This window comes from Gasterosteus aculeatus, chromosome 7 (assembly GCF_964276395.1).
Source record: "Gasterosteus aculeatus chromosome 7, fGasAcu3.hap1.1, whole genome shotgun sequence".
Taxonomy (NCBI): domain Eukaryota; kingdom Metazoa; phylum Chordata; class Actinopteri; order Perciformes; family Gasterosteidae; genus Gasterosteus; species Gasterosteus aculeatus.
The window spans coordinates 11,975,695-11,986,894 of NC_135694.1; the positions used below are offsets into that span (position 1 = coordinate 11,975,695).

The following is an 11,200-nucleotide window of genomic DNA, read 5'->3' on the forward strand; positions in this document are numbered from 1 at the left end:
TGATCCCTGCTTTACGTTTTAGACGCCATGAGCTTCAACTGAATTTTCAAATTGCTCATTTACTTAAAGGTGCATCATCATATTTTCCAACTATGGGCAAAATGACAACAAATCTCAACATCTCTTTTTTCATGTTTTTAGACTCCACCAACAACAGAGAAACAAATCCATGTCTTTAGCTGCTAAATGCTGCACTATGTTCACCAGCTATTTCTATAAATCTTCATCTGCACTAGTAATGTACTAGGAGTAATGGCTTGTTACATTACATCACATTAATGGCCTGTTAGGAGTTTAACTGGGGCGTAACTGTGTGCTTGCTGCAGCCTGATCTCTTAAAAATGATGTTGCCATAGAACAAAAATGTATTGTCAAGAAAAACATATTTCTGAGATCTGGGTTTGGTGCAGAGCATAGAAAGTGATAGATAGTGCACAGTAGGATGGACAGATAGCTGCTAATAAGAATAGGGGATAATTGTTCATGGGTTTGCCACTATTACACTTTTCACATTTCTAAATGACATAGTGCGCCTTTAAAAATCCCGGAATCCTTCTGTTGCTAGTTTAGCAGTAGTTTACAGGTGTTTTTAAAACATGAAAAACTATATTGGAATAACTTTGGTGAATTAGCCTTTGATATTTATTTACTATGATGACTATGATTATCTCTTTATATAAGTGTTTATAAGTTCGAAAGGGTTTAATAATGCTTTGTTCAGGGATTGATTTATTAGTTATACGCCAACAATAATAAATTAAAACCACTTTTGAGTTCCCAGGCTGTTCAGAATTGGCTTGGTGGACCGGCAGCCGCTGATGATTTCTTTAGAATAAAATACCCTTTATTTTGGTTTTGCATTGATTTGAACAGATGGACAAATTGTCCTTTGTTTTTTCGTTTCTATTTATGCTCAGTTTATTAGTTGTGATCTATTCAGTTCCATTCTGTTCAGAATCAGCTGTCATGAGTTTAGTGGTAGGGACTGTGTAGTATAGCTTTCTGATCTCAAACTATTTACAACTATAATATATTGTTAAAACCCGTTTTAAACATTCTTTTTAGAAAGTGAGAAACACGTGAGTATTAATAGATCTCTAGCTTTGTTAGGATGAAAACAATGAAGATGAACACATCCAAACAGGAATTGACAAGACCGTACAACCCAGAAGATATTTTATAAATGTATCATAGTATTTAAGCCATGAAACACGATTAAATACTGTAGTGACCAACACAACCGCCACGTAGTTACAACGTAAACATCCTTGTCCTATATGAAGGCGCTTTTTATCTCATTTTGCTCTCACACCTGGTTTCCTACTGTATACTTTAGGGGGCGCTACCGATTAGAAACATCCAACTCAGCGTCCAGCCATTACTGCAACTCTGTTGCGTCTCTATCAAGTTATCAGGCCGACCAACGTTACTGCCATTTACTCCTTTCAAAATAAAAGTCTAATTGGCCAAGATACGTCTAGTCAGTTGTTTGACATAACTGTGCTTTTGTTGTGAAGCCAGGTTCCTCCCACATCCGCCGATACTCTGGCACACGTAACTACAGTATTTCAGCATCACCCAAACATTAGCTTGTTGGTTAGCTTTTAGCTAACAAACTCTTCAGAAATAATTGAGCTCACAGCAAAACTGATTAATGAGTCGCAAAAGAAACCACAGCTTGGCTGATGCCGGCATGTCCCCCGAGCTCCACGGCGCCTTCGTGGAGCCCCACAGGTCGGCGAGCCGAGCCGACAGTGATTTTCTGGAGCTGGAGCACGACGAAGAGCTGCTGTTCTCGGTCAGCGACATCACCGAGCACCTCGGCAGGAACATCGCCGCGGTGCTGGAGACAGCGCTGTCGGACATCCGCAAGATGGTCAGCATCAGGATACGAGTCCTGAAGATGGAGCTGCGCGAGAAAACCGACGAGATCGACGTGTTAAAGTCGAGACTGGACACCGCTCAGAGGGACGGCAGGGACCTTTTCCCCGCAGACATCGGCTCCAAAAAACACGACCTCTGCTCCCACGTCAAACACATGAGCGGCGATCCCCGGAGAGCCAAGCCCGCCATGCCGGGGGTGAAGAAGGAGAACATAGACGCCATCTGTGACTATCTGATGAAAGACAAGAACTCGAGGGGGGGCGCGGACATGGACGGAGACCACAGCAGCCAAGCCAGCGGCGAGAGGGAGGCTCGCCCGGATCCAGACCCGCACTCCCTGCACCTGTGGCCGGACGGTGGCATGGCCGGCTCAGGGCCAACGCACGAGGACTCCGAGTCGGCCACCGATGACCTGTTCAGCATGCTGCCCTCCGGCAGCAGGCGGATGTACGACTACGAGTGGATCGCCCCGATGGAGTACACGCCAGACATGAAGGGTAGGGGGGGACAAGCCCATTATTGCCATGGGGAGGGAGGAAAAGTTAGGAAAGTTAAAAGCATTACATATTTAACATTCCTATTTAACGTACAGTATCTACCAGTCAGAATCCAACTGAATGAGAAGGCGTGTCCAAACTCTGAGTAACTTTGACTCTACTTGTTACATTTAGCTTGTGCGTCATAATTATTATTATTTTTTTTTAAATCAGTGAGCAAGACTGCACTTCTTTAATCTTATAAAATGACTTGCTGTTATGGCAACTAACTAGTCTAGTTTTGATAAGATCGATACAAGATATTTTGCGCAATATATTTTTCTGCAACAACGCATCCTTTTGCATGTTGTTATATTATGAAACTTTTCTCCGTGTTTCTCACAATACGTGAGAACTCAATTGATGTATACACAAAATATATATGACATTGATATTAAAGCATTTACTTTTTTCCCATGTAAACTAACACAACTGTATGTATGTGTATTGTTTCACTAGTGAAATTGGCCTACATGAAATGACGACCATTTGCATCATGTTCTCCCCCAGTCATGAAGGAGTCTGAATGTGAGGACACCCCGACCGGCGAGACAGAAGATGATGATGATGAGGATGAGGGAAATGTGTCCTCGAGGAGGGAGGAGGACCAGGCCCCGCTGTCACACGTCCAGTCCGCTGAGTTCAGCATGGAGCCCCAGAGCTCGGCAGGGGAGGGCGGCAGTCCGCTGCAGGGCAGCACAGACCGGCCTGTGGCAGGTTGGTGGGAAGCAGGAGGGGGGCGAGCAACGGAACTTATGTTGGAAATTAACTTTTTGTTTCCATCTGCCGCTTGATTCCAAAGTCTAACAGCCACAGTTTACCCAGAGGACTTAAGCAAATCTTTAAGTGGTCGACGACACCAAAATAGTTTTGTTTTCACATTCATTTGAAGCTAAAAAAAGAAACTTTGTAAGAATATGTTCTTGATTTAAATTATACAGCAGCTTAAATGAAGACATTTTCTCCTCAAAACCGCATGTATTTGAGGTCAAGGAGACATTTAATAAGGATGCTGCATAAAGTTTCCAATACTGTTACTATAGAAACCAACTCAATGAAGCCACTAGGTATTAGCTGAAATTGAAGGTGTTATAACTCTCAAAAAACACCAGCAGCTGTAATTACCCCCTTTGCATAAATATAATACAATCTTAATGATACATTCAGGAACTTTATTGTATCATTACAAAAACAACCCCAAAACAAAGTGCTTTGTAGTAACAACAAATATGAAAGAATAACATCATAAACTAAAGATTTAGACTTAATTCATGCAGATATTAAAGCAAATATTTGTGTAAAACTCTTTGCAAATACATCATGATTCCTTTATGCTTTTATTACCTTGAAGTTCCTGTTATTTTTATGTTTGAATAATTAAAATGAATTAATTAATTTTGCAATTGTAATTTGAATCTCTGATTATCTATAAGCGACGATGGGATTGATGGACTGGTTGTGACTCCACTCTGCTGAATAAAGCCCGGCGGACTGGTGGAGAGTTGTGTGATTTGTAGTTCTGCTTTTGTCAAGCTGATGAAAAAATGTCTGTCTGTGGTTTCAGGCCAGCAGTTTCCCGGCCACACTTATATCTGCTCTCTGTGCGGAACCTTCTGCCCCGACTCCATGTTCCTAGAGGAACACGTCAAACTGATACACTCAGACTCCGCCGGGCCACAGGCCCTTCAGGCGCTGCAGTCCAGCTGCTCGGCCGCGCCTGCCGTGGAGGATGGAGGCCCTGACCCCAGGAGAGGCAGAGGGCCTCAGGACGAGGACGCCGGAGTCGGGGACGCCGCGGGCCTCGGCCGGGGTGGCGGCGCGATAAAAAAGGAGATTAAAATCGAAGGCGGCTACGAGTGCGGGGACTGCGGCCGGCACTTTAACTACCTTGGCAACCTGCGGCAGCACCAGCGCATCCACACGGGAGAGAAGCCCTTCATGTGTCCGGAGTGCGGGGAGCGCTTCCGCCACGCGGCCCGCTTAAAGAGCCACAGGCTGGTGCACAGCGGGGCCCAGAGCCCCTTCCCCTGCCCCCAGTGCGGGAAAGGTTTCTCCGTGCTGTCGGGACTCAAGAGACACCAGCGAGTGCACACCGGCGAGAGCCCGTACGCCTGCCCCCAGTGCGGCAGGCGCTTCAAAGAGCTGGGGAACCTGTACACCCACCAGAGGATCCACAGCGGGGCCACGCCGTACTGCTGCCAGCAGTGTGGGCGGAGCTTCCGCCACTTGGGGACCTACAAGAGCCACCGCTGCACCCCGCCGCAGTAACCGGCCCGCCACCTTCACTTCCCCCCCCACCTCTAATATCGGGAAACCTACGTCAGAGACAGGACATGGTGGCTGTAGGGGACTCTGTTAACACTGGGGGGCGCTGGTAGGGATGTGGAGAGCAGGGACGGTATTCTAAGAAACATTCATGGCATTTCACACCTGAATCAAGAAAAGCTGCTTTTTCGGAAGCGGCAGCTTGTTGAAACCGGTGACCTCGGTGCGTCATGGACTCCTGGTTGGAGTCGTATCCATGGGTAACAGTGCTAGTATCAAAAGGGAAGGAAATGGTCTCCTGCTCATCAGCAGAAGGAGTCTGCTCAGTTGTCATGACTGCGGACGTCTCATTTTCCACATTTATCAGAGGACCTTTAGGGCATCTTGTCCATGATTGTGCAAAGCCACAAAGAGAGACCAGAACCACCTCCAGTCCCATAACAGCAGAGCAAACCTTCTGCTGATGGAGACCTCTAGTTAAAAAGTTGTATCAGAAGCCACCAGGCACCACGTGGAGCCTGTCAGGGGTGACGTAGGTCTGGAGAGCGTCAGTGGAGACTCGTGGAAGGACGATGCCAGTGGTCCAAAGGGACCTTTATACTCCCAAGTGCAGCTTGGGAGAGTATCCCACTGACACATGTTGACCAGCTCCACCTGCTGTGTTGTGTGTGTCTGTTTAGTGCAGGACTACTAGTGCCATTTCCTTTTCTCTATTTTTGAAAGCAGCATATTTCATCTTGGAAATCACAACAGACTTGCTGGCTTTAGGACACGGATACGTAGGTTTGACCGCGTCGTCAGCGTAGGAACGCAGCAGAGATCCGCACAATGTCAGAATCGTATGTAGGCTTGAGTCGCTGCTCTGGAGGGTCTTTTTCATGAAGCACTACATTTCAGCCAACCGGTGCATTGCTTCAAGGCAGGGCACGTTGTGACCTGAACCAGTTCCAAACGGTTTGATCCATCAGAGGTTCCATTCGTTCCATTGGTGCTGGCATTCTATTAACGCTTAGGGTGGTAGTCTTTTCCCATTCATTTAAATTTTAGTTTTTCAATACTTAATTTATACACCCGCAAATGGGGTCCAGGAAATCTGCCCGGTGGGCTTCAACTTGGCACGTCGCTGGCGGGGGGCTTGGGGCACTGTGTGTGGGAGGAGCCCCCCAGCCCTGGTTGGCCCTCGAAGAGTACATTTCCTGCCGTCTAGTAGGCCAGCTTGGAAAGGCCAAGTGGGGGAACCGGAGTGAATGACCATCAATACTTTGCTTTACTGAATCAATAAGGACATTTAGTGTCAATAACAGGTTATGGATTGCCATCCCTCAACCAACCACCGAATTAACCTTACCACTGTGTTTTGGCATCCAGTCATACCACCTCAAAAACATATAAGCTCAAATATTCGTTGGCATGTACTGGAGCAGTTGTGGAGCAAGTTGACCATACCGGCAGCCCTTTGTGACCAGCCATCAAAGCCTGTGGGTCGTATGTTTGATCATACACCTGCATCAGATGCGTTACTTACTATCACTGCGTAAGGTGGCTTTCTTATAGTGATGGTCACATGATTTACGTCAAATCACTGCACTGCTTCAAAATCAAAGGGTTTATTAATGAATTTATTATGGTTCAGTAAATTAACAAAAAGTAACACTGAACTAAACTGTTCAATTAAGTGAGATTGTGTGAGATTAAGACATTTCACACTGATCCCGAAAGGAAGCATCACTGTGAAACAATGGAAGCACTGACCACGGGTCTACGGGTTTATTCATCCATTCAATCATCCATCCATTAATTTATTCATTCATCCTTTAATTCGTCCATTCATTAATTCAATCATTGATTCACTCATTCATCCATGCATTCAATCATTCATTCCCGCCTTAACCTGCAGAGCCTCTGGGACTTGCCTGGCCCCGCCCCCCTGCTCCGCCCACATGTGAACTGGTCCTCGGCCCCTCTCTGATCGCCCTGCGTGGTGCTGTGTGTCCTTGTTAACCAGTGTAATGTACTTTACACAGTATATATTGTTTACTTTTTTGTTCATTTGCCTGTGTGACCATCCAAATTGCCAAATTGTGTACTTACGGAAAAATAACCTCGACGGAAAACAGCCTCCCAAGCGTCAGGTGTGATGACCGAGTTGTTGATTTAGTGAAAGACATTTAGAGGAAACCAACAGGAGCTCGATTGTAAAATGACACTTAGCCTGTGTGCAGGACTAAAGGCAAAAAGACAGCATCAATAATCTGCTCTAATAAACAGTTGTCTTAATGTCATGGCATGAGTGAGTTTTTCTTTTTAACAAATAACTGGTGCATTGGAACTAAGTACATAAAATACTGCACTTGCTGTAAGTCCAATACTAACACTTTCATCTTATGACCTCAATATTTCTTGAATACTTTACCAAGTGTCAGAGAAAATGTTTCCCTGTGTACAGTACATGAACTGACAAAGCACAAGATTAAATGCTAAGGCATCTGTAGTGATAATTAAATTAAAACATGTAAAGTTGAATAATAACTTTATTCAACTTTCAAGCACCCATAGGTCTCTCTGTCCAGTCACACCGTGCTCCTTTCACATTGAGGAGCAATCATCAGCACATCCTTCATTATGTCCTCCCCCAGGTTCATTTTCTGTTGGGTGGGTGGCCCATTGTGGCTGAGAAAAGGGAGTCATATTTCATGTGGCTGTCATTCTATAGCTGATGAATTACTTGTCAAACTACTTTGAGTTCTGAGTTTTGAGTTCTTAGAAAAAGTGTGTGTTTTTTAAGCAGGATGAATGTACACCACAGTCCAGGATGGCATGGGGAGATTTTCCAGTAATAAAGAATAGTTCTTTATATTACGCATAATTATGTTGGTGTCACACCTCTTGTGGCCCATCCTTCATGAGGATGGGGGGATGTATTTGTGAGGAGGGGGGGGCTCATTGTACAACTTTGTTTCCACAGACAACGCTCTCCACTTTTCAAAGGGACTGTTTCCTCTGTGGGAAGTAAATCCGCAGAAAAATCGAAATGTGTCATATGATTCATGTAAACATATTATTCTCCATAGAGCTTCTTCCGATTACAATATATTGGATACGCAGATTTTATTCAGGTTAATATTCTTTGGACATGTGTGCAGCACATTGGGAATATTTGTCTCAAGCCTCTAACCCTCTAAAAGAGGCGAGAGAGAACCCTGTCCCGAGGAAACACAGTCTCAATCCGTCTGAGGTTAACTATAGAGCAAGCTATCTTTTACCAACTCTCCTCCTATCTCAGGCATAATAACCTTCTTGACCCCCCCATCAGGCTTTAAGGCAGGCCACTCAACAGAGACTGTCCTCCTCGCTGCCTCTGAGCAACTCCCCACCCCACAAAGCAGCGGTCATATACCCACAGACATCACAGTAGTAGATATTTCTTCATTTAATTTGAATAGATACTTTTCATTTACTATCTTCCACTTTGTCCTTCTCCATCTTTGTCACTGGCTGGAAGCCGGGTTAGGACACTTAATTCTGATCTTGCCGTACTCATAGTCTGAGGTGGGTTAGAAAAGGGTGAAGTATTCTTTCCGCGTTAGAGAAGATGAACATTGGATATAACCACCGTGGTTTAATTTCTTTTCTATTGTGTGGACATCCTGCAGAGGGGCTCTATGCATCCAGCCTGCAGGGGGCGCTGTTCCTCTTTGGACCAGCCTGGGATCAGCTCTATGTGCTCTATGAACGCTTTAGATACAGTCCATCACTGTGTGGTACAGATTCAACGAAACTCGCCTATTGGTAACCTTGATACAAAAATAACTTGATTCGTAATGGCTTCATGTGAAAACAACCAGAAAATGACCCACATGAAGTAAGGTTTCACATTTACACTAAACATTATTTGACATTTAGATCAAACGGCACGAATTCAATTATTAAATGCTTTAGTCAGAGAGCAGGGGGATGACGGAGAAATAATATGAATGGTTGAAAAGGCAAAAATTAGCTTATTGTGATTTCATGTGGCTAAACAAACTAAAATGCATCCTGTTGATGCCTGCAGTATAGATTCGATTTAATAACGCTTAGAGTTAGGGCTAGCTTAAGTAAGCCTGGACCAGTCCAGATAAGGTGCTATACGCCTAGAGGGTGAACTTCTCTCGCTTCTCTTTCTCACTTTCCTTCAAAAATAATTCACGTCTCATCAATGCACACCACTAATTCAGGGTTTTTGAGCTTTCTCTTCTCACAGGTTCCATGGATCCTGGTTATATCTGGACCCTGGTCCTGCCTCCTTCCACGGCCCTGCTGACACCTGCTGCTGCTATCATTATTAATATTAGTCACGTTACTATCACTGCCATCATAAACCAAGGTTGCTAACTCTGCTTGTTTCCTGAAGTCTTTTCCTCCCCACCGATTTCTGTGTGTGTTGGTTATATCTGATGGTTATCTGATGGTGGTTGTCCCTGCAGTGGTCCTGTCGTACTACCATCAGAATTTGAATCATTTCTGTCGTGTTAATTGAACGGACTGGACATCTTTTCTGTTGTTGATTCTGTACACATGACATCCATTACATTATGTCCATCCCATGAGAGGAAGGCCCCCTCCTCCGTTCTCCCTAAGGTTTCTTCCTTTTTTTCTCCTCGTTGAAGGTCGCTTCACGAGGAAGTCGCTTGACTACTTCGCTCCCACCGAGACCTGGATCACACCAGAGAACACATCCACCCCAGCTGCTCTCTCCTCCGCCTTCTCCTTCAGCCACACACCCAAACCCACTGGTAGGGGTGGTGGCACAGGTCTACTCATTTCACCCAAATGGAGCTTTTCTCTTTACCCTCTTCCACCGTCCACCCTACTGGCTTTCGAATTCCATGCTGTAACAGTTACTCACCCGGCACAATTAAATATTATTGTTCTCTACCGTCCGCCAGGCTCTTTTCTTGAACTGGACATTCTCCTGTCCAACTGAAAATCCCTGAAAATGGCCCCAGCGGAGGCTCATCCTTCTGGGTGACTTTAACATACAGACAGAGAGGTCATCGACCTCTTACTCCTACTTTCTTCTTTCGCTCTGTCACTCAGTCCCTCTCCTCCTACTCACAAAGCCGGCAATCACCATGACTACTTCACTAGAAACTGCTCTACCACTAACCTCACTGTAACTCCACTTCCACCATGCTGTGAATGGATCGGGTCCAGCTTACATCCAGGACATAGTCAAACCCGACATCCCGACCCTCACTCTCCGCTCTGCATCTGCTAAACTGCTCGTCCCTCCCTCACTGAGAGCAAAACACTCGACTAGATCACGACTCTTTGCTGTCCTTGCTCTGAAATGGTGGAACGAGCTCTCTGAAGACACCAGGACCGCAGAGAGCCTTCACATTTTCCACCGCAAACTAAACACACACCTCTTCAGACTTCGACTAAAGACTAACAAATTGTAGCACTTAAATTGTACTTTCAATGGCACGTATCTATAGCAAGTTGGCTTATTTGAGGAAATTGCACTTGAAATTGTTTCTTGCTCTTCTGAGTTTGTACCCTAGGGTTGAATGCACTTATTGTAAGTCGCTTTGGATAAAAGCGTCAGCTAAATGACATGTAATGTAAAGTAGGTTATTATTATTTTTGTAATTTTAGGCTTTACTAACATTGACTTTTGGTTTCAAACAGTAGAACCATGTTTTTTCAACCCAAATTCTTCACACGCTAATGTACAGGGGAATGTCATTTTTAAGGGACCAGAAATTTAAATAGTTGAAAAAGCTTTGTAGCTTCCATATCCAGCATATTTACCAGGTGTTCTTATGGCAAAGCCAAGATGGATGACCACCGGCAGCTTGCACTACTTATATGCAGTGATATTTTCCCTAAAAATGCCAAAAAAGTAGGAGGGCTGCTCAGAGTAAGGGTGAGTTCCTGGATTATTAGAAGGAAGTGGAGGCAACTGTATAACAAGACTTTGTTATTTCATCAAAAGAACAGGTTTAACTTCCACATTTAAACTTAAAAACCACACGTAAATAAGAATGTAGTGTAGTCTTGAAATGTAATTTTATAAGAGACCAGGTTGCTTTGGGGGAGACACAATTTAGTGGTAGAAGTGGTTCTGCACTTTTTTAGATGCAAAGTTGGCGAGACATCAAATCTGACCAACCAACCGCCATATCTTGTGAAAATAATAATTGTGATAATCTATCTTCAACCACTCGGTTCGAGCATCCATCTCTTATTGTCCCCACTAAAGTTAACTTCCTCACCTTCAGTAGTGCAACGCACACCTGCTTCCCAGAGCTTTTGTAATAGGAAACATGCAGGAGAGGACAGGGAGCCTGGAGATACAGACTGTGACTACTGGTTAAAGGAAGTTGACAATAAAGTCCAATATTTTGATAATGAAAACAAGAAATGCAGGGCAATCACGAACATGCGTGTGCAACCCTGTAACCAATGATCGTATAAGGCTGGGAGCGATTTGTCAACGGTATCAAATTCACCAATTACAGAGATTTATG

At 44.6% G+C, this 11,200-nt stretch overlaps 1 protein-coding gene across 1 annotated transcript; it reads left to right on the forward strand.

Moving 5' to 3' along the window:
* Window positions 1-488: 488 nt before the first annotated feature.
* Window positions 489-6,964, forward strand: znf16l (zinc finger protein 16 like). The gene is made up of 3 exons (XM_040181916.2): window positions 489-2,381; window positions 2,931-3,137; window positions 3,985-6,964. The coding sequence occupies exons 1-3, from the start codon at window positions 1,655-1,657 to the stop codon at window positions 4,686-4,688; spliced, it is 1,638 nt and encodes a 545-aa protein (XP_040037850.2). The 5' UTR covers window positions 489-1,654; the 3' UTR covers window positions 4,689-6,964.
* The last annotated feature ends 4,236 nt before the right edge of the window (window positions 6,965-11,200 follow it).

What these genes read in the sequence shown, in the direction of transcription:
- znf16l (XM_040181916.2), top strand. Translation starts at nt 1,655, where the DNA reads ATGAGTCGCAAAAGAAACCACAGCTTGGCTGATGCCGGCATGTCCCCC. An exon ending in GTACACGCCAGACATGAAGG is followed by an intron (nt 2,382 to 2,930) that starts GTAGGGGGGGAC and finishes GTTCTCCCCCAG; the next exon opens with TCATGAAGGAGTCTGAATGT. An exon ending in CACAGACCGGCCTGTGGCAG is followed by an intron (nt 3,138 to 3,984) that starts GTTGGTGGGAAG and finishes CTGTGGTTTCAG; the next exon opens with GCCAGCAGTTTCCCGGCCAC.